Genomic DNA, 24550 nt, shown 5'->3' with positions numbered 1-24550 from the left:
ACTACTTGTTTTTATGGAGTTTAATGAAATGTGAGGGGTTTCAACAGCAGTGGCAGTTAAAAATACTCATAGGTTTTCTATAAAAGATAACTCAGATTAATAACAACCTTTACTGCTTTACACTGCTTGTAAAAGATGTTAATCATCAAGTTCATTTTATCTTACAAATGAAGAAGGCAGCCTACATTTACACTTATTGTAAACAAAATGTAGGGAAAATGAAGTTTAAAGGTACAACAGTTACATAACTATCTGTGGTAAACACACAGTGTTATCTATGTATAAACCAACTTCTTCACTATCTTTCAACCCATTGTATTGTATGTTGCTATATGTGTACACTCTTCCAGTGCAATTAGGCCACAGATATAGTGCCAAATCTAATAGTGCAGATAATCTGGATAAAAAATGAATTCACCTCATTGCTGATTTCTAGGCATAATGCTTTCAGAGCACATAACCAATAGACTGTCAAATATTGCCAAGGTGTCCAGTTCGACACTTGAAAATACTCAAAACAACTGGATTATCCCTTAAGCCAGTACCAGCTATTTGCCACTTGAGGCAGCAGAATAATTAGTAGTAAAAGGTAAGAGTGACTAAATATGTTAAAACCCCGAAGCAATCAGCAATCAACTGATTTGATTGCTGATTGCTGAAAAATAAGCAATTAATGCAGTGAACTATAAGGCAGAGAAGTATTTTCTATGCCTTTTGACCCTAAATGGCTTATTATCATTTGAGAAATTGGAGCTGAGTGGGGGTGGAGCATTCATGTCAGGTGCAAGAAGGTTGCCTTCATTCATTATTCATGTTTGATCAAAGAGAGTGATCAAGTACCACTGAGGAATGCAAAGTCATAATAGTAGGGTGAAATTGTGTTTTATGATGGATGATACTTCAATACCATTGATACGTAGAGGTTAAACTGGGATGTTTTTCAGTCATTTATAAAGGAAAGTATAGAAGTGTAAACACAGCACTTCTCAATAAACTGCCATTAGCTAGTTTTTCATTATTAGAACCACAGTGGTGTGTGAAAACCACCGCTTTGACTTCTGCAGGCTGAAAGATTTATAGGCTAGCTTCTCTATTCTCCTGAAGCAGCAGCCCATGCAGCCACACCATGGCAACAATGGCCAACAGCTTTCCACTGGATAAGAAGATACCCAGTGTTTAGAGTTGAATACCTGTCCATCTGTCCCCACCAACATGGCCGCAAGCAGGGCTTTTCAGCACCTCTGTCACACACGCTGAGGTATCTAATTCCTACACATACGAATACACGGAGGCTGAACAAAGCAACCAGAGACCTCACGAGGATTAAAGACAAGAGTTTGGTACAGAAATATTTTATAAGCCAAACAGAAGTGGTATTCCAGGAGAGTGTATTAGAAGCAGAGGATTGCACCGTGCATATTGTGTGAGTTTTAGAGCTGTACTGTGGTGATAAGGCCTATGTTGGCTTCAGAGACAAGAACCTGCATTATGTGGAAGACAGGTGCTGAATGTTAATCACGTTTATTAGGGATAGAACAGTTTACTGCATTGCAATGTTTACACTGAAATGTGATGAAAAACAGAGCATGATCAGAGTGGATTTATTAAAAAAAAAACATTCTAGAAGAATAAATCGCTAAGCAAAAAGTCGTATGGTACAGTTTTGTCTGTATTATTAAGTTAAGCTGTTTTAAAGTGTCCAAACGCAGTATCTGAGACTAGGTGAAATTATTTTATTAAGCTTCAGTTTTGATAATATTATTAGATATTGTGTCTTATTTTTACCAGGTTAACATTAAAAAACATCCCCTTTCCAACAAAAATGTTTTTTCTGCATTTAACTATATAAAAATAAAAAAATGAAAGAAATTCAGTCATTGGTGTCAATTATCTGAATTACTAAGCTATGACAAAATATAGTTAAATTACTAGTTCACTGCTCCCCATCACTGAACCCAAGTTATTAGAATATTGAATATGAATGCATGATATCTCAGGCCATGAAATCATTGTAACTTTGTCCCAGTGGTGTGCCAAACAGAATTTCCGTTGGATTGAGGCCTGGACTTTGACTGGGTTATTGCAACACTTTGATACTTTTCTCTTTCAGCCATTCTCTTGTTAATTTGCAGCTGTGCTTGAGATCATTGTTCAGTTGCATGACCCAGTTTTGGCTTTAGCTGTCAGACAAATTGCCTCACATTTGACTTAATACAGAGAAAGTCATGCTCTGTTCTATCATGTGGCTGCAAAATCATCACTCCTCCATCACCATGCTTGACAGCTGGCAAGAGGTGTTGTACATTCCAGTCTTGGTGGCAATACGTCCAAACAACCCATACATGTTCAGTCCTTTTCTAAGTGTACTGTCATGAACTTTAGCCCTGAACATGATAATTGAGGCCTGTAAAGTCTGTGATGAAGCACTTGGGTTTTTATTGCAGTGTCTCTGAGCATTACACAGCTTGACCTTGGGGGAAATTTGCAAGGATGTCCTCTCCTGGAAACATTGTAAAGTTGTGTTAACACAGACCTGATCCAAAATGAGAAAGAGAGAGAGATGCTTTTGTAAGCACAGTAAGCAGCATTGTGTATTTGATTTGGCAGATTTTTTGCACAGGATACCCTTCCTGACGCAAATCACAAGGGCTTTTGTGTCACCATGTGGAACTGAACCAGGGTGCTCATTAGGCAAATGTGTAACCCACTACACTATGGGGTTCCTAGGCTGGGCAAATGACTAATAAAACAAAATTACTATTACTAGAGCAAAAAGGTTAGCACAGCTAAGAGTTAAAAGCAATTTTTAGTCATATAAAATCAAGATTAAATGATACGAAATGAACCTGTGTCTGTGTAGTGGCTCAACCCACACAGATAGACATGAAAATAAAACAAAAAATAAATAAATAAAATTTCAGTTTCATTTGTTTTATTTTCTTTTTCTCCCTTAAGTCTATCAACCCCAACTGACTTTCAAAAAAACCATTAAATGGACCAAAGTGAGGGCAAAAAGATGAGCGCGCAGAGAAAAAACACTGGCATGTGACCAGTGAATCCTACGCACGGGTGTGAAATTTGATAGTGAGCCACACAAGAGCACCTGGCAGGCAGACAGACAGGTTCAGGACTTTACTAGCAATGAGAAAAACGATCCCAGTGCTGCATAAACACAGGTGTGCTTTCCTTTCAGGCTTGTTATACTGACGACGGGAGGACAGATGGACAAGACAAACGACTGAAAAGAAGAAGCTTCCACTAAGAACTCACAAAGAAGTTTTACAGTGACATCTACTGTCCCTGTGTGCAGTAATTTTGTTGCTATTGCTGATTACTACAGTGTTACATTCACTGATATCTCCCTACACACTGTGCATTTCCTGTGCAAAAAGCTTAATGAACGTTATCAACATGAGATAACGTTTACTGTGTTTATTTTTGCATGCTGCACAAGACTAAATGACTCGAATTTTGTTGTTGTTCAAAACATCTGTCTTGTATATTTAACTGTAACTGCCCTCCCTTCTGTCGAAACCTCACGCTTTGGAGAGATTTACAACTGCTCCTTAAGACTCTGCAAATGCCCGGTCAGATATTTAATCAAACTCTGTGCGTGACGGAGTGCAGACAAGCTTCTTTCACGGCTGGATGAAGAGGTAAATTAAATAGAGGCTTTACATTTCACTGAAAAAGTGCGTTACTATTACACAGTTATTAATATAAGAAGACTTTGTACTATTTTTGGAATGAAGTAGCACAAAAAACATAATTCTAAGATTATTCTGTAGCTTAGTTTCCTGGGTAACTTAGTAATTCTTGTTTTATAGCTTAGAAAAATGTATTAGGGCAACTATAGGGCGACATATTTGGACTGACACGTTTTTGCTTGTTGCCAATAGCAAATCTTTATTTTTGCGTCAAATAAAATACATTTGAAAACTTTCCTAGCAACAATATTTGCTAGCTTGCATTTTTACAGTTTAGCAGTGAAGTTTTTTATTACTTTTTTTTTTTTTTTTTTTGGCCTGTCCCGTTTGGCTCTTTTGCCATCAGAATTGTTGTCTAAAGGCAAAGAAAGATGCCCAACGGATTTACTTTACCAAACTGACCATCCCAGCCTTGCCGTAATGGTCCATTTGATTCACCTTTTATTGTTTATTTTATTTTCACTTGCTGAATACGGGACAGACTTGACTGGGGGAAAGAAGGGGAGAAAGAAAGAGGGAAAGAGAAACAGCTGAGAAGAGGGACGGGGGAGAAGGGCAAAAGACAAAAACCAACAGAACGGGCAGAGAAAAAAAATGCATATATCAATCACCTGGATCACCTGCTGAGAAAGAAAAAAGAAAGCAAGCAGAAGAGAACAAGAGTAATAGAATAAACAACATCACAATGATATATGGGAATATGACAGTAAATACTAAATGTTAAACATTATTGTGCAGCACATAAGATCAACAGAACACAGTGTGCTTTGAGGTAGGAGCCAAAAAGGGTGTAGTTTGTGGGTGTGATCACCCGTGTGTACACCTGTGAGCATGGACGCGCTTGTTTTTTGTTTTTTTAAAAGGTTCCTTCATGTAATAATCTGCTAGAGGGTGTGGGGGGGCCACAGCCCCGTCCTCCAGGGCGTGAAGCAGGTGTGGAGGAGATCAAAACTCCAGACATCCAGAGGCCCCCAGAACACAAGAGACCAAGGAAGACCAACAGAGGGGCAGCTGCGCCACTGTCCCGGAAAGAGCTGAGGAGAGTCCCAGATGAGGGCTCACTCAGCAGCCGCGGAGCAGAAGCCAGGGGGAGTTGCAGTGACGCGCCCGTGAGCTCCGCCGGCAGCCAGCTGCGCCTGAGTGACCGAGCCCCAGGCCGAGAGGCCGGGGGCACCCCACCTCCGAAGTGGCCCGAGCGAGCCCCAGGCTCCAGGCCCCGATAAGCGGCCGCCAAGGAGTGAGCCGGTGTGTACCTGGACGCCCATCCCCGGACACAAAGAACCACCAACGCACCGATGTCTGAGGGGGTCCGCCACTGGCAGGGGAAGAGGTGGTAGGGGGAGATAGGCCTCCAAACCTTGGAGGGCCTGAGATGTCCCCAGAGAGGTGGCGCCTGACACCCAACCTGACATATAGACACAGACATACAGGCACACACAGATACAAACATCCATTCCCACCCTCATGCTCTCATATGCACTTACTCCACACTCAACCAACGTGGAGACAGACATAAAGAGACGTTGTACACACGATCACACTCCCCAAGCGTACTCTACAAACCGGGTCTAGGTGCCCCCGCCCCTGGAGGGGGGAACTGCACCCAGACCCAGGTGGTGTTTCCCTTTTCCCTGCGGTGGGGGGAGGCAGACCGCCCCGACTCCGCAGCAGCAGGAAGGCTCCACACTCCAGACCGCAGTCGGACGGCCAACTCCTCCTCCTAGTCCTAGCCCCCCTGCTCCAGCAGGTCGCAGAGAACGGGGGTGAGAGAAGACTCCGAACCTCCCTCCACCCGCTCATTGTAATGTTGATGCATGTATGTTCTAAGGTGCATTTAAAACCCAGGAGGGCTTGGAGCTACCTGCCAGAGAGCAGCAGGTAAGCGCATGGTCCCTCCTGCTAGCCCTCAATGTCTACGTGTATTTAAAATTGAGAGGTGGGCAACGATGCCAGGGGTGGGGTGTACACCCTGATGGTAATTTGGACTCCGTGTATCGTGCCCACCCCCAAGATCCTATATGTATGTGTAATGAGAGTGTGAGTAATGTGAATGTCTAAGTTGTGGGATAAAATTGAGGCAGAGGCAGCCAGAAGGGGACGGGGGGGACGGGGGGGGGGGGGGGGGGGGGGGGGGGGGTAGCCTCCTCTGCACCCTGGTGACATACCCCTACTCCAAGGCCCTGCATGTGTGGGTGGTTGTGGTGGAGCAGGAAGAGGGAGGCAGCTGGAGATGGGGAGGGAAGGAAGGGAGGGGCAAGTGACCCCTCCCTGGGGCCAGCTCCCCCGCTGGCCCCACTATAGGGCGACATATTTGGACTGACACGTTTTTGCTTGTTGCCAATAGCAAATCTTTATTTTTGCGTCAAATAAAATACATTTGAAAACTTTCCTAGCAACAATATTTGCTAGCTTGCATTTTTACAGTTTAGCAGTGAAGTTTTTTATTACTAAGAATAATACTGAACAGTATTACAGTTACACAGATGAGAGTCTTGATTGTGAAATATTTCACTAGTGAATATAAAAATACTTGTTTTTGTATCACAAAAATATTTAAATGCTAAAAAATCTCAGCTAGGATTCTCTCTCGTGAATCTCACTCATCAATCTCATCATTCTAATGTTTTGCACACATCAACAGGCCATATGGGAACATGAGGAGGAGGCTTGGTGTAACTCAGGAGGCTTTGGATGAGCAAACAGCGCCTGCAGCTATGGAACCTCCCTGTCCAACAGTGAGCAATGCTGATATCAAAACAGTGGGTGGTGTGTGGCATTCATCATTGCTGTATGATTTCAGAACAATTCTTCCCACAGTGTGTTATGTTGCTTTGAAGGAATTTCTTGTTTGTTTTGAAATGATAGTATGCATTAGTTATACAAAAAATTAAAAAAGATGGTTTTTGTACTTGAAAACAACAACAAAAAAAGGAATAGAGGAAAGATGCGTTGGTAAAGGAAAATTATATTTTAACCAGTGAGTTTAAGCCACCACAGAGGATTGTGGTGTTAATAGTCGTGGCTGCACCATGACTGGTTTGTTGTCAGTGTTAACCTCCTCCTGCTATGATGGGTCCAAAGAGTCAGTTAAGATTAGCACTTGTCGTTTGATTAGTGAGGCTGGCTGGAAACAATCCAGACATTTCAATTAAGTCTGTAGTATTTAGTCATCACAGTTTATCTGTGAGGGTGATTCTCCAGGCTGATCTTCTATATTACATAATCTCCTTAGTGGAGTCCTCAGTCCACAGAATGAACACTGGAGTCTCTCTATCATCCAATCCAGACCACATCCTTAGTCTACTGAAGGGAAGTGTGTACAGTGGAATAAAGACTTAATTACTAGCATGTTCGTCACCTAAAACCTCAGTTCAAGACCTGTATGTACAGTTATGTGAAAAAATAGGTTAAACAGTCATCTGACAACCAATTACTAAAGTGCATACAGACAAGGGAATATGTAGTAGATGACATCACAAAGAAAGCATCACAAAGAAAGTGGCTTATTTAATCATTTCATTCAATAAAAAACAACAGAGATTTATCATTCTTCTATTGGAAAAACTGAGGACCTTTGGCCTATTATAACCCCAGCATGAATCTGTTCTTGTTTTATTTACAAGATCTTCTTTATCAGTCTTTTACTGACTTGGTGCCCCATACTGCAAGGTACATTGCTTCATCTGCAACACTTCGAAAACTTGAAGCTACCTGATTCTTGAGGCTGTGAAGAAACCCCAAATGACAATATTTCCAGTTTAAGGCTTTACAGCTGGTATCCTTGGTCTGCACCAAACATATCTAATTTTATTGTGGCCAGAAATTCTTGTCTTCATTCATCTTTCTAGAGTAGCTATGTTAGAATTTGCGAATGTGTTTGTTGGCAAAAAGGCCTTGTGTTGAGGGATTTTGCTGACTGCCAAGCTTTCTTGTTGCTGGTGTGCCTCCCATGCAGGTCGAATTTGTGCAGGCTCTCTGATTGCAGTTTGACAGCAACAGTTTCAATCTTACCTACAGAGCCTGTGATTAATTAAATTTTGATCTTTTTGGAGTCTTTGCATCAAATGGCCCTCTGTTGATCTGCATGTGTGTGGGCGGCCAGTACTTCACAAATTGTCAGTGTTTTGAAATCTATGCTATTTGTAGATGATTAATAATCCTTTCCTATATTCACAAGAAAATGAATCTTGGAAAATTAGATTTTTAATCTTTTTTTCCATGGTTAAACAAAGATACAACATAGGGGGATACAGCAGTCATTTGATCTGCATCTTAAATCCTCCTGGATGAGCATGTCACTTTAGCTTCCCTAACATTATACTTTGACTTGTGTAAGGGTTTTATATATAGTACTCTGCAATGAAGATACCTCTACTGCAATATATAGGATTACTAGACCAGATGTCGTTACCTCACTATAAGATTACGAGGCTGGAATGTCTAATCCGTGCTACCTGACATGCACATTGAAATCCTGTCACCCTTAATGGGCAAGCCAATGCATTCTGAGCATATGGGCTTCTGAGATAGTATTACCTAGATCATGTGCACAAGATGAGTAGTTCCCAGCTTATGTTCATTGTCATTTCAAACGGTGTATTTAGTCTCTCAGCAGTGAGTAAATAGTGTAGCTGTTGAATGCAACTGAGAACATTCACTAGAAAACAGTAGTTAAATAAGCTAAAATCAATAATTTTTTTATTTACAGTGTTTCAAATTACAGTGAAAAGCACATTTCGTTCACCATAGAACAGCAGATTGTCAACTGAATCTGTGGTCCTGCTCAGCATTAATTAATTTTCAGCTCGTTGTTTAGCTTCTGCCCCCACAACTTTACTTTGTTTGTTACTCCCCTTGTGGTGTTGTTTTAAGGCTGCTGCAGGCAAGGAGAAACATTTCCAAACAGCAAGCAGTTGAGGAGTAGTCGTTGAAGATAGTGGAGCAACTGCCAAAAGAGAAAGACTGAGAGATTCTTCTGGTGGCAGGTTATGGGTGTTAGAGCAATTAATGTTATCAGCAAATGCTATAAAGTTTTGCTAGCAAGCTGTCATAAGTAGGGGAATTTGCTGTAGAGATGAAAACTATTTTATGTATAACGCTGTAAAGATGTTTGCTGTTGAGCATTTGGGGGGGGGGGGGAAGTCAGTGGTTTCAAGTTAAAGCAAGTATACATTTCAAAAACATTGAACCTGCCAGAACATAATGTTTATTTGACAGCTTTATAAGTTCATGCATTATTATTTTAAACCCTTGGGGCATCCTGGTGGATGGAGGATTTAAGACACTGACCATGCAGTCTGTCAGTGTTCAGCTATACTTCCTTTCTGGCATTTTGCCTTTTAAATATCTGCTGTCCCTGTTGAACAAAAGAGTTGAGAAATTACACTTATAATATACACTCAACAAAAATATAAACGCAACACTTTTGTTACTGCTCCCATTCCCCATGGGATGGACGTAGAGACCTAAAATTCATTCCAGATACACAATATAACCATCCCTCCCAAACAGTGGTCACAAATCAGTCCAAATGTGTGGTAGTGGGCACATCTGCTATATTGAGATAATCCATCCCACCTCACAGGTGTGCCACATCAGGATGCTGATCTGACATCATGAGTAGTGCACAGGTGTACCTCAGACTGCCCACAACAAAAGCCCACCCTGGAATGTGCAGTTTTTTGCGCTATTGGGGGTCTGGGGACCCAGAACCGGTCAGTATCTGGTGTGACCACCATTTGCCTCATGCAGTGCAACACATCGTCGCATGGAGTCTATCAGATTGTCAATTGTGGCCTGTGGAATGTTGGTCCACTCCACTTCAATGGCTGTGCGAGGTTGTTGGATATTCGTGGGAACTGGTACACGCTGTCGTATACATCCCGAACATGCTCAATGGGTGACATGTCCGGTGAGTATGCTGGCCATGCGAGAACTGGGACATTCTCAGCTGCCATCTGCCCTGAACAATGTGAACCATGATTCATCCGTGAAGCGCACACCTCTCCAACGTGCCAGACGCCATCGGATGTGAGCATTTGCCCACACAAGTCTGTTACGGCGACGAGCTGGAGTCAGGTCAAGACCCCGATGAGGACGACGGGCATGCAGTTGAGCGTCCCTGAGACGGTTTCTGACAGTTTGTGCAGAAATTGTTTGGTTGTGCAAACCAATTGTTCCAGCAGCTGTCTGGGTGGCTGGTCTCAGACGATCTTGGAGGTGAACCTGCTGGATGTGGAGGTCCTGGGCTGGTGTGGTTACACGAGGTCTGCGGTTGTGAGGCCGGTTAGATGTGCTGCCATATTCTCTGAAACGCCTGTGGAGACGGCTTATGGTTGAGAAATGAACATTCAATGCACGGGCGACAGATCTGGTTGACATTCCTGCTGTCAGCATGCCAATTGCACGCTCCCTCATTGCTTGTGGCATCTGTGGCATTTTGCTGTGAGACAAAACTGCACATTCCAGGGTGGCCTTTTGTTGTGGGCAGTCTGAGGTACACCTGTGCACTACTCATGATGTCAGATCAGCATCCTGATGTGGCACACCTGTGAGGTGGGATGGATTATCTCAATAAAGCAGATGTGCCCACTACCACACATTTGGACTGATTTGTGACCACTGTTTGGGAGGGATGGTTATATTGTGTATCTGGAATGAATTTTAGGTCTCTACGTCCATCCCATGGGGAATGGGAGCAGTAACAAAGGTGTTGCGTTTATATTTTTGTTGAGTGTATTTAAACTACCCAATAAATTATAATATAGTTTGGACACAAAATTCTATTAGTCAGAAGGTAAATTTACCTGTGAGATTTCACAAATAGTCATGTGGGGAAAAAATGTGTTTTCCCAGGATTCTTTGCGGTCTGTTAGAAACAAAACAGCCCATGATTCAACAGCAGCTTCTATATAATATTAATTTAATTCAGTAATGTTTATGGGCATTTGTTTATTCACAGCTTTCTTAAGGTCCCATCACAACATTTCCATCAGGTTGAGATCTGGACTTTACCTGGACAACTACAATACCTTGACTCTCCTTATTCAGGCATTCTGTTGTAGACTTGGGATCATTGTCATGTTGCATGACCCAGATTGGGCCAAACTTTAGCTGTCGGACAGATGGTCTCACATCGACTCTAGAATACTTTGGCATACGGAGGAGTTGCCCAGCTGATGCTGATAGATACCAAATCACACTTAACAAACATTTAACTGAGGCCAATAAAGTATGAGATGAAGCACTAGGGTTTTGTGCAGCTTCTTTCAGCATTCCACAGTCTGACCAAATTTCCGAGGAAGATTTTGGAAAGTGTCTTGAATATTTTACGCACGTGAATAAACTTTCTCACTGTAAAATAATGGACTGCAAATGCTTGAAAATGGCCTTAAACTGCTTCACAAACTGGTGTGCAGCAACAGTTGCTAAGATCACTGTTAATGTCTTTTCTTCTTTGCAATGTGTTAACACACAGCTGAATGCTCTAGACAGCAAACTGCCAAATTGTCTGCTTTTATAGAGGGGCTCACATTTGCTGATAATCAGTTAATCAACTATATTAATCAACTACACGGCCTCTTAATCTCTATGGAAGTATAACTATCTTTTTGGCATGTAGTCACTGTAGTCACATACATATTTGCTCTGCAAAAGTATACTTTTTGCAGAGCAAAAGAGAGATGAATCAAGCATTCTAATAATGTATTTCCTAGTGCTAGTTAAAGTAAATACTACTCTTCATTAGATCAAAAAGTAAATGCTGGATTTTTACCTATGTCAGTGTTTTCGGGGTGTGACATTGCTACGGTTACTAAAGAAACTTGATACTTCTTTCAAATATTGCAAATTTTAAGCTTTCATAAGCTGTTGTTACTATTTCTAGCAGGTGTCCATGGCTCAAAGTCAGGCTCCATAAAGGTGTGCAGGAGGTGATTTGTACCCATGCAGCGTCAGTATGGTTCACACAAGCCTTCACGTTGGAGAAAATGCTTTGTCAACACACTGTGTTTATCAGTAAGGTGACAGTGTCATCGGGGAGAGGGCTGAATATTGGGAGGGAGGAGCTATGGATGATGGATTGAGGGCTGCATGAAAGGGCAGAGGGAGGGACGTTATCCCTCTGGTACCTTGTCGGTACTCGTGAGACAAGTAACACTGCAGCAGCTGCAGTCCACGTCATCCTGGAGCTCATATCTCAGGCATTTACCGCCCCTTTCCTCATTTCAGTGACAAATCGTTTTGCAGAGGAATACATCGATTATTTACCCTCTCAGCCTGACTCATGTAGTATATGAACACCCCTCGCTGTCCATCTTCCTGTCCTTCTTTGCCTGTCACAAATTCTATTACGAAGTGTTTAAGTGACAGGTCATGCTTCGACTGACTGCACTCTCAATGACATGTCCAGGATATAACAGGATCACACAAGAAAAAGATCCCTACATATTGAGAATGTTGACCTAGCTGGGTGATGTTTGCACATGCAAGTCTCTGTGTGGCCATGCTCTATGTGCATGAATTTCCCCTAAGTTAATATTTATGAATGTACATGAGCATGATGTTCATGTGAGAACACATAATGACATGTCAAGAGGTGAGTGTTGATGATCAATGGGAAAGCACAGACTGTAAAGTCTTAATAGTTTTCTGTGACCTTGAAGCCATGTGAAGTAGTCCTGCTCAGTATTACAGGGGCTCAGGAGACAGCCGATTCCTGGCTGCAGCAGAGCAAAAGTGAGATGAAGGAAGGATTTCTGGTTTCCATCAACTGGTTTTATATCCAGTAACATATTAATCAAACTGTGCTGCCAAATAGGATGACATTCTGAGAAAGTGCAAGGTTATGTTCAATTAAACTATACTAACTAGTATAGCATCTCTGTAATTAAAGTATTTCAATTTGAATTGGACTTTAGCTGCTTTATTAATCTGACAAAATCTCAGTTGCAGAAGGTGCAGAGGTATTTAAGTCTTCACACCTCAAGGGGAGAGCACAATCAGAATATACTAAACCCCTGTGAAAAGTTCAACCATTTATCAATAGAATTCACTAAAATATGTGTTGTAATTCATATTTTTCACACACTAGAATTAGCACGTTATAGATTTGCATCACATGTTTGCAGAGCCATTGTAAAAAGCAGATTTCTGTTAAGATTTAGAAAACAGTTGTGACAGTTTTGTCAATGGCAGGTGAAGTAACAGTTCACATCTGTGTACATGTGTAAATAAAAGGGAGGTGAAGCCCCTAGGATGATGTGTTCTTCTGCTTAGGGTAATGAGGGTAATGGCAAGTATTGTAACAGGGAAAAAATATGGTTAAATCCCAAGGTGAGGGTGGGTTGGATGATCCTGTATGTGGGTGCTTACTCTGCAGGAAAGGCGGAAAAGAGGGGGTCCCACACTCCCTTTGCCTCATCAAACAGCGATTGGCTCCTGCGGAGTAAATCTCCTATCACAGAGCTTACCTATCTCCAGTGGTGGAGGAGGGAGGAGGGAGAACAAAGCCAGGTGACCCCCACATTTAAAGTACAGTGAGTTCGCTTTACGTGTGTTTTAGTTTGTCTGTGTTTGCGTGTGTGCGACTGTGTACGTTTGTGAGTATGTGTGGGTACCTCTGGCATCTCTGGTTTCGTATTCGGTGTTAAATTACCCAGTGGGAGCTTTAATAGAGCTTGAGACACTCTTGATTGTGAGTCTGGATAAGGGAGAGTGAAGGGAGTGAAGGGGAGCAGAGCGGAGCTGCCAGGCAGGATTAGAGAGGACACAATAACTTCTGCAGAGCGGGGACATGGGTGAGTGGTACAGGCATCTGCACACAGCTGGATTTAAACTTTTAACTTTTTAATTGAAAATTTGGACGTGATTTGGGAGCGCTTTGATGTTCAGACCTTGTTAAGGTAATATCATTTGTTGTGTCTTTCAGTATCATCTTGGTGTGAGATAATGCTGAGTTAACTCAATTTTAAGGTTTCTGCAGCAAAAAAAATCATTATAATAATTGATTCAAATGTCTGAGATCCAAGAACTCTGTCCAAAATGCACTTTTTTGTCCATTTTTTTTATTGGGCTCAGTAACTCCTTTCCAAACATATATCAATATACCATTTCAGTTGTTTGCATAACCTCTATATAATATTCTTACATAAGAAATGACTGTTACATTATCTGCTACATTGCAAGTGGAAACTGAGTCCCAAGTCTGTCAGGGCCCTTGGTGTCTAGTGGACACAGAGGTTGCAGCCTTCGAGCGTGTGTCAGGATTTGGTTACCTGTCCGAACCAGACAAACGGAATGATAAACAGCCTCTTAGAGATAAGGTAAATGTGATGCTGATAGACTATCCTGAGGCTGAACAGCGTCTGGATGGATTAAACAAGTCACTAGTTAGGTACTTACAGACAAACATTTAGATACTGAGACAAAATAAATGTGCTTTGGTTTTGATGAATCTCTGTTTTCAGTCATAAATGAAAGTTCAGATGTTTTTCTATAATGAAACAGCTTTGCCATACATATCAGCAATAATACCATCCATACTCCATGTAAGCATTTTTAGGGCCGAATTTGCCGAGTTTGTGTTTTCATTCAGGCTATTGGAGAGAATTTTGGGGGGGGGGATAACTGCACAAGCAAAGTATCAGATGGCTGGCACTCTGCTTATCTAAACAGGAGCTGACAGAGGTGTATTGCAGCATTTGTCCAATTTCACAACATTCCTTTTTCCCACCCCTATTTCACAGATTACACAGAGGTCTGAACCCAAAAAGTAGTGTACAGCTGCCTGAATGATAACCAGGAGGAGGGAGCCCCTGCCAGGATCTTCCGTGTGGCACTGGCTGTGGTGTCTCCTCTGTCTACAAAAAAACGTTGATAGACAGAGCTGTGGCTAGTGACAAGACAGGCAATGGAGGTGCCACTAGTTAATTTTGAGAACATGGATGATGTTGGCATCAACCTGGGAGACCCAAGTGATTCTGGGTACCCAACCTCACCTACATCAGAGGCCGCTGATCAGAACCTTTTAACCCAGCGTTTGACTTCTCCTCAACAGTCACCACACAGAAGACGACGCAGCCATCAGTCTGGTGCAGAGGGGCTCTCACCTTCCACTCCTCTTACACTGACCACCAAAGCCAACTCCAGCAGTGGCAGTTTGATCTCTAATCTAAAGCTCCTGATCAACAGTGAGTCTCCCACCAACAGTGTCTTCAGTAAGATGCCGAGGGATTATTACGAGAGTGAAGATTTGTTTGAAAAGCACTACATGGAAGAAAAAGATGAGAAAGTTGTCATCAATATTTCAGGACTGATGTTTGAGACCCAGCTCAGCACCCTGAATAAGTTTCCAGAGACACTGCTTGGAGACCCTATGAAGAGGATAAGCTATTTTGACCCAATGAGAAACGAGTACTTTTTTGACAGAAACCGTCCATCTTTTGATGGGATTCTCTACTACTATCAGTCAGGAGGGAGAATCCGCAGACCAGCCAATGTACCTTTAGATGTATTTGCAAATGAAATTGTTTTCTATGAATTGGGTCATGAAGCAATGGAGCAGTTCCGTGAAGATGAAGGGTTTATCAAAGAGCCAGAAGTTCTTTTGCCCACCAATGAACTCCAGCGACAGTTTTGGCTACTGTTTGAATACCCAGAGAGCTCCAGTGCGGCCAAATCTGTTGCTCTGGTTTCTGTCCTTGTTATTGTCATCTCTATCTTCATATTCTGCCTAGAGACTCTGCCAGAGTTCAGGGAGGACAATGACTTTATTCCGGGTGTAACCCAATTTATCAATGGCAGCCGAGAAGATGCTAACCTTCATCAGACCACTAAAAACCTGCTAGCATATTTCACTGATCCCTTTTTCATAGTGGAGACTATTTGCATAATTTGGTTTTGCTTTGAACTCGGTGTCCGCTTCGTAGTGTGCCCAAGCAAAAGTGATTTCTTCAATAACATCATGAATATCATCGACATCGTCTCTATTATTCCTTACTTTGTAACCCTGGGAACAGAGCTGGCTACAACACCTGATGACGATATGAACTCTAGTCAGAACATGTCTTTAGCAATCTTAAGAATCATCCGACTAGTGAGAGTCTTCAGAATTTTTAAGCTCTCCCGACACTCAAAGGGACTTCAGATTTTGGGGCAGACCCTGAAAGCCAGCATGAGGGAACTGGGCCTGCTAATCTTCTTCCTATTTATAGGAGTCATCCTATTCTCAAGTGCCATCTACTTTGCAGAAGTGGATGAGCCCCAGACACAATTTGTTAGCATCCCTGATGGCTTCTGGTGGGCTGTGGTGACGATGACCACTGTGGGTTACGGCGACATGTGCCCCATCACCATGGGAGGCAAAATGGTCGGCACTCTCTGTGCCATTGCTGGTGTCCTGACCATTGCCCTACCCGTCCCTGTCATCGTGTCCAACTTCAACTATTTTTACCACCGTGAGACTGAGCAGGAGGAGAAACAGGTGATGGATGCAGCAGCAGAGGCTGCCCAGAAAATGTCAGCTGCAAATAAGTGTGGAAGCACACTTTCACTAAACAAAAGTAACAGCACCTGGCAGAATGAAAAGAATGGCATGCACTGATAAAGAAACTCAAGTATTTATTTATATAAAGGGCATGAAAAACAAATGGACAAAACAAACATATCCATTAATAAGATACACTGGCTAATCAGTTTATCTTTCTCTCTATTTTATACAACAAACATGGCAGCATTTGTGCAGATAAATTACAGTATTAATAAGAACCGTGTGGTCCTGTGGCAACCAGGATAGGCTCCAGCCACCCTGCAACTCTGACTTAGATAAAGGGTTATGGATAAATCTATGGATGTATGTTTGGCGATACAGTTTTCACAGAAGTTGTCTGCCTGCATGTGAATGTGTCAAAGTGCAATTACTACAACTACTGTCAGTTACCTTTATGAGAATGACTGAAAGGTATAACATATTATCTTTCATTCAGTGCACTTTGAAGAAAAATGTCATAGCAATTATGTACTTGAGGCAAATACTTAATCTTGGAAAATGTTATTGTTAGAGTAAATACTGTAACGACGGGACAGGCAGTTGTATAATGTCCCTCTGGGCTGTATTAGCAGACTAAGTGACGGAAGAAAACAAATCAAAAATTATTTTGAGCAGCAGTAGAACTGGAAGTATATTCAGTACTCATATTACATCACAGTCCCATGTCAGTCTATACTTCATCATAATCAGCAGAATCTTGAGAGGACTTGGCATGATTTTCAAGGGCAGATGAATGTATCCAGGCAAAAGGACATCAGCACACGCAGTGACTTATCAGCAAATCTATTCTTGTGGAGAAGCAGCGCTTCTCCATATGACACAGCATAACAATATCTGTGTGACAAACAGTTGGCACATTAGCATGTCCGCCATAAATCTTTTAGATGGCTGAAGAATATAAATCTAATATAATAGAGTATAATGTTGTACATGCAGTAGTTGCATGAAAAAGTTTCAGCTTTTAAAATCAACTTTTCTTTTATTATTTGGGATTTTGCTCCAAATTATGCACATTAGATATATGGATCACCTTCTAAAGTGTAATGTGAATTTACCCTTTAAAAAACACATCAATCCAATGCACTTAATGCTTTTTTCCACATATCTCTTAAGCACTTTTGGAATTTTGCACCATCCACTGTTGGCAGGGGAAAAAAATGTGTAAAAAAATGTGAAAGAACATGTGTCTTCAGTTTGTATCTGAGAGAGCTGGAGAAAGGACAAAGGCAAAAAAAAATTGACTTTGCACTCTTATTTGAACATATCTCCATTTGCCTTCTTTCTCTCATTTTTAACTGCATGGCATAGTGTGCTGGAATGAGGTTTACTTCTTGTTATCAGCAAATTAACCTTTGAATATTTACTGTGGCTGAATGCATTGTAGTATTTTAACCATTATAGTAATGAGCATTGTATTCCATGTGATGGGAAAAGCCAATACCTTAAGTGGATTTGAGAAAAGAAGAGAACAAATGATAAATGTGCACAGTTTATTTGAATTGGTACTATATATGCATGCCACATTTTGACCTTGAAAATGTACTGTATGTAAGTTTATGAAACATATAAATACAGCTTGTACTAAAGTGTAAATGGATATAGTTGAAAAACAGTTGGTACCTTTTTAATAACCTCACAATATGCAATAATGACGTGACGTGCGGATGAAAAAAAAATGTATTTTTCACCCATGGAAAGAGCAATACCTGTAATTAAAATGCAATAAGGTGACATCAACGTCACCTGGGTACTCAGCACTTTACAATGTCATGAAGCACTTAATATCTAAGGACTCTTACTGTGTGTGTCAACATTGTACAGTTCAAGTCATAATTTGCTGTTTTATTTATTCAGCAAAGAGTGCCTTTCATTAAACGTGTATTCTAAAAGTGTGAAGTTTCCTTAGATAATTTCTTTTCTGGGATGAAATGCACCTGTGTTTTAATTTAAATGTTTAAAACATCTTTTTCTCCCCTGTGTTTAATAATAATGGTGATGAATGGAGGTGTAAGTCTCAGTGTATAGCTTTAGGCATGAATACTCATTAACGCCTCATGTTAGCTGTTATTAACGCCTACTCGCTGTTGGTTCTCTGCTGATATCATGATGGCATCCCTCTCTGTATCTTCAGGTTTCTATAAAAACTCATGCCTAACACTGTGTCACATCACGAGACAGAAAAAGTCAGGCTGTTTTAAATATTGATGTATATCAAGACTGGAGGAGCAGATGTTTGTCATTGTGTGTTCTCTAAAAAAAAGCCTATAAAGAATAGAATTTCTGTCAGAAATAGGTGTGAAGATCAAAAAGGGATTATCAAATTATAGAGCAATCTAAAAATGGGGGGATTTTGAGTCAAAAATGTGAAATAGAAACGTGATTAGCTTTTCCTTTCTATTGGCAAAGCTCGTCACTGGATGGAGAAATTCTAATACTGTGTGCCTAACAATGCCTTTGACTGGGATCGTTTCTGAAGCAAAAGCACCAAATTAAATATGCAGACCTTATGAATCATTTATAAGACTATCTATCTTGGCTTCTAAGGCTAGGCACTGACTATTTAACTTGTCTTACTGTCCCATACAGTCACAGGAAGGAAACATTTTCAGTTGGTATGTGTAAACGATATCAAGGTATTATGAGTGTAGACTTTATATATCTAATGCATTTTTTGTGCTAAGTCTTTCCTCCATCAAAAACGTAGTTGCAGTGTTTTCATGCTGAAACATACTGACTGTTTTATTACCATCTGTTTGGAGCCCTGTCCGTGTCTCTAGTTAACACTCAGGTCAGCGGGCCACCATTCTGCCCCACTGATCACTGATTGTACAGTGATAGCCCAAAGACAAGGTCTGGTAGCATTTTAGCATTTAACAGACAGGTGGCTCTGGCAAGGTCAAAGCTAATGTGAGGCTATCATTTATAATTCATTGGGTGTTTAATGAAGAGATCACATCTATCCTGCCTTACAAAAAGATTCACCCCAAGAAATCCATTCAAAGCAGATGGTCCAGTCACTGTGACACAGCACACTGTACTGCACCCCTTAATGGATCTAAAAATATCACTGTTGCATGACTCTGTTTATCCTTTTACTCTCCAAGTTAGTGACAAGCTCTGTCTCGTTGCTTTAAAAGAAAACAATGGACTGGTCTCACATGAAAGCTCAGACAATGAGTCTCATATCAGTAGATTGGGTTACTGTTTTGTCAGCAGACACGTTAAGCCAATTTCAAAGCTGCACAGACAGCAGCCTGTGTACTGTAGTTCACACCCTCCTGAGGGCAAAGTCACTTGGACCTCTGCAGCTTGTGTTTGTAATAAAACTCTAAAAAGTCTCCAGTTTCTTCCAGTGACTTGGATGCTGGAACAAGCCCAGTAAAAACAATGCTTGATGACCTTGTTGTTATAGAGTTTTGATCAAAGTGTGAAGGCAGCGCTGCAATGAGTGGCAATGCAATCCTCACAGCTTTAATATTGATTAATACCTACGGTATTACTTGAATCATTGATTCTGTGCCATGAGTTTGCTGACTGAGGACTTTTAGACACGGCTTCTGCATTACTCTTATAGCCTTTTTATTAACTAAAGAACTAATATGATGACCTTAGAAAAACAAAACCAAAGAAGAGCCGCTTTATAACAAATGAGCAGTAGATGTTTGGCACAGGACAAACCAATCTTGCAAGGTACTCCATCTGCTCTCTCAGCACTCGAGGATGAAGAACAGAAAGGTCGACGTACACCTCTTTACAGTGGAGAGGGGATCAGGCATCCTGGCACTATGTGATAACACGATGCTCCACAGATGGGGTTTTGTTGGGAAGTCCTTTCAACCGTTGTTTTGTTTGTTCACCTATGCCGGAGATCATTTATGTTACATCTAAAATGTAATCATCACGCATGAATCAACTTCTAGGTAATAATTAAAGAACCTCATATCTCAGTCCTCCTTATTTGGATAAGGCTGATGATATTTTATGTTTCTGATTGTCAATAAATGTCATTAAAAAATTAAAACAATGAAAGGATCATAGTAAATGTTACTTAATATCATAAGGTAAAGATCAGATATCATTTAACATAACCCAAACAATTCCTTCTTAGCAAGACTTAGCAACCCTCTCTTATATAAAAGTGACATTATTTCTGGTACTTTCTGAATCCTCAAAGTTTGGCATTTGGCGAAAACCATCTGGGTTTTATGACACCATGTTATGAAGCGACCATATTTAGGTGAGTTGGAGCTAACTAATTTTTTACGTTAACATTAGCAAGTTTAATGTTGACGTTAAAAAATAGCAATTAGGAACACCGCAACCAAGTAGTCATCCCTACAATACTTCTTTGAAGTCCACCAGCTGGGGCGTTGTAATGTGACTAATGTAAGTCTAAAGTCTGTGACACAAGACAATATCAGAGACAGACATGTTTGCAAATGAGAATTTTAAGACACCCAGAAACAAAACATACCCCAACGGACTTTAAGCCTGGATTATAGTTAGTGGCGGACACAGTCACGGATAGCTCAGTGCATGCGTAGTTGGTGCATTGTAAGGTAAATTATCCACGGACCCTTCCATTCACCGTCCGTTGAAGAAATTTACGTCACTGGAACCCAAGTGGACCCCCTTGGACTCTGGGACACGGAAAGTATAAAACTAGCTTTAGACTGTATAGATTTAACATGTAGACACAGATCTCTGCTGATTATTCATTTTTATTAATTGACTAGTTCATTTCAAAAATATAAATATAACTACATTATATAACTACAATAAATTATAAACAAAAACCAAGGCAAAACACAACAAGGTGTTGTGGATATCTCTATATACCAAGGATTTTTTCACATTCTCCAAAAGGAATAGAGTGAAGTTTACACATACATGCGGTTTACACTTTTTAAAATAAAATAATCCTAGACTTAAGCCCAACCACCTGGTGTTTAAACTGTCAGTCTGTAAGGGTTAGCCAATCAAAAGAAAGCTGATTTCAAGGAAAAATGTCCTAAAGGCAAAGGAGCTTAAACAGCTGTTTCAAGCATCTTACAGTATAAAAAGCAGATTACTAAGAATTAGCTTGACCTCTAAGTTATGCAAAAACTACTTTAGTGGAGTCCAAGAATTAAAAAAATATTGAGGCAGAAATGGGCAGATTAGGTCCACTTTAATTTAAATAGATGTGTTTTTAAAAACAATTTCAAGGATGAGGAAAATTAGCAATAGCAACTAAATTGTTGTTAGTTGACCGTGGCTCAGGGGGTTGGGTAGCGTATCTGTAACCGGAAGGTCGCCGGTTTGATCCCCGGGCTCTCTGTCCTGGTCGTTGTGTCCTTGGGCAAGATACTTTACCCTACCGCCTACTGGTGTTGGCCAGAGGGGCTGATGGCGCGATATGGCAGCCTCGCTTCTGTCAGTCTGCCCCAGGGCAGCTGTGGCTACAACCGTAGCTTGCCTCCACCAGTGTGTGAATGCGAGAGTGAATGAATAGTGGCATTGTAAAGCACTTTGGGTGCCTTGAAAAGCGCTATATAAATCCAATCCATTATTATTATGCCATCCTGTAGATGTGCTAGCTTTGGGCTGACAGTTAGCCTCAAGTGGCCATTTTCATGAACATGGCGGTTTATGCAAAATATACTGCTCTACTGAATAACATATATAAAAACAAATAAATTATTTGTTTCTATTTTATTCTTATTTACTAAAATCTGTAGTCTCCAACTGTTAAGATCACTGAGCTTTGCAGTAAAATTGGATGCACTGCTTAGATTTATGTCTTAAGTGAACTGGATTTCCTTCCTCTTTAACATCTACAATAAATGTGAAACTATGTTACACATTAACAGATTCCTGCTTGTATTTCCTTTCTGATTCAGCATTAAAAGTATAAGGACTTTGTTTCAGAAACCTCTTAAGTTGTTAAATGACATGATGATGAACTTACATAACTCAGTTTCATTTTCTGGTGGCTAGCTTTCAATGCATCATATACGCTATTACACCATTTAATCAAAAAGCCTCTAGGGTGTATTGTACAGCAGTATTATTGGCTAGAGACATTAATGTAATCACTGTATGCCCTAGTATCTGTTTATATGTGTTTTGTTAGCACAGCTCTGCATTACCTGGGTAATACTCATCTATCATTTTAAGACTGGAGAGTCCCTAGACAGAGGATGAGTAATTATTCAAACAGATAAAGATTTACAGCAGGTAAACGCGCTGTGGCTGCTCCGCTGCACTGCGTCAGCCCTGGAGGTCAATGACCAGATCTTGTGGGACGAAATGTGAGTCTCACATTTGTCCAGCTTAAGACCCATGAAAAATGAAAAAGGTGACCTGAAGTATCATGTGGGGCCAGACAGTAATGCATTGCTTTGAAGACCACAAGGTGCTTTGCACATCTGCAACAGCCAAGGTTTTTCATAAAGTCGGGTTAGGGATCTGATGCAGTCTGTTTGTGAAAAATTACTGGAAATGATGCAATCATAAAGGCACAGTTCTGTGGAACTGAAAATGTTACGCAAACATGTGGATACCAAAAGTGAAACTATTTTGTATACTGTGGAACAACAAATTATGTAGGCTTACCATATTTTTGAATGCAAAAATATAGTCAAATTTATCATTAAAGAAAACAAAACAAAAAACAAACCTTAATCTGTAAAGGTAACAAGTGAAAACAGCATCAAATAAATATAGTATAGTCAAGCATACTATTTGTGACTAAATTTGTGCTGCAGCATGGAATAGCATGAAATGTATGAATACAAAAATACATACTTACATATGTGTATTGAGATTAAATACTTATAAGAAAAGTAAACTACTCTATGGCTTATGGCCTGCAGGGAAATAATGTAAATGCTTGTTTGACAGTGAAAGCCTCCAGAACATGTTTTAAGAGGGACACCCAGTGGCTTCACTTTGGTACTACAAACTGTATAAATGTATCAATCATTCCACCCTGGACAAAGAACAACCTGCAAAATTGCCATGACATTCATGCACATGGTGACTCTATGTACCACAATGGTATCCATAACTTTTGTGTGAATTTGTTTCCTGTTGTTCAGATTATGTAATAACACACTGATGAACTAAAGGCTCATAAAACATGATGTAGCTTACCGGCATGAGAGGCTCCAGTTTGGGATTCTGTTAATCTTTAGCCGCCTATACAAAGAGAAAATTCAGTAAGGTTATCAGCAGCCTGCAAAATTACCATAAAGTTAAATAACAACTCTCTAAATTACTTTCAACAGAAACTGAGCTCTATAACCTAGACCACCATACCGGTATGTGATTGTTGTAGGACACAGAATGGACTATGCTTCAGTATAGAGAAACTCAAAAACTTGCACAAATTAAATTGATATATTATGTGGTTTGAAACCTTTTCTTCTATTATAAGATCAAATGAAGGAATCTATGGGGCAATTAATCACTGAAAGATTATTAAACTACTGTCTCCTGTTGTGTATCTGCCACTAACATGCCTTAACGTTGCACCTTCTATGGACTTCCAGTAAATCAGCCAGATAACAGACTACTGATAAGAGTCAGCTGCAGACAGAAAGACTGTTGATAAGTAAGCACATAAATAAGGGATAGGCATGTTTTACAATTAAACAAAAATAGTTTGTCTGATCACAACCACTTCCTGGAAATACTTCACCGCAATGCATAACAGTGCTCTATGCTTGGAAAACTGCAAGGGAAAAGTTGTGATTACAAAATCCTGGGAACTGTGTTATCATATGTTGTCACAAGAGCATCCAGTCAGTTTTTGGGAATAAAGGTTTTAATGAAAGTAAATTAAAGCAAATGGTGCAATCCAAGTGAAATGTTAGAGGTGCTCGGTTTTAAACTATAACAACAAAAAATAAATTCTGGAACATTTGTAATATATTCTTTAAAAAGTGAGTGGAAAGTAAACAGTACAGTTAAGATTGTTAGTTAAGTAGTTTCCTTGGAAACGAATCCCACCACAGGACTAAAGACATAATGGAAAATAAATGAGAACAATGTTATTACTCTACTACTACTACTATTGCTAATCATAATAATAATATCATTATTATAATACAAGTAGTTTCGTGATTACTTTTCCAAGACATCTGTATTAGAATACATAAAGAGACAGCCACATATTATCACAAATCAAGAAAAACACGCGCAAGAGTGGTTGAATGACCTAAATATAACCAAAAACAATCACTATGATTACGTCATTTTAAAAAACGTCGTGTTTTGTACTGCTTCCTCTAAATGCAGCCGCTGAAAGGAA

At 40.4% G+C, this 24550-nt stretch overlaps 1 protein-coding gene across 2 annotated transcripts; it reads left to right on the top strand.

The window, feature by feature from the left end:
* Positions 1-14509: 14509 nt before the first annotated feature.
* Positions 14510-18135, top strand: LOC101467456 (potassium voltage-gated channel subfamily A member 10). Of its 2 annotated transcripts, XM_024802632.2 has the most exons (2): positions 14510-14680; positions 14804-18135. In XM_024802632.2, exons 1-2 carry the CDS (start codon positions 14617-14619, stop codon positions 16306-16308), a joined length of 1569 nt encoding a protein of 522 aa, XP_024658400.1. In that variant the 5' UTR covers positions 14510-14616; the 3' UTR covers positions 16309-18135. The 2 variants fall into 2 exon arrangements, with proteins under 2 accessions (XP_024658400.1, XP_004547629.1); XM_004547572.2 differs by having other exon boundaries at positions 14647-18135.
* Positions 18136-24550: the final 6415 nt, after the last annotated feature.

This window comes from Maylandia zebra, linkage group LG5 (assembly GCF_041146795.1).
Source record: "Maylandia zebra isolate NMK-2024a linkage group LG5, Mzebra_GT3a, whole genome shotgun sequence".
Classification (NCBI taxonomy): Eukaryota; Metazoa; Chordata; class Actinopteri; order Cichliformes; family Cichlidae; genus Maylandia; species Maylandia zebra.
This window is presented reverse-complemented; position numbering and strand designations above follow the sequence as displayed.

Excerpts from the sequence above, each read along its gene's own strand:
- LOC101467456 (XM_004547572.2), top strand. The coding sequence starts at position 14,647 with ATGGATGATGTTGGCATCAACCTGGGAGACCCAAGTGATTCTGGGTAC.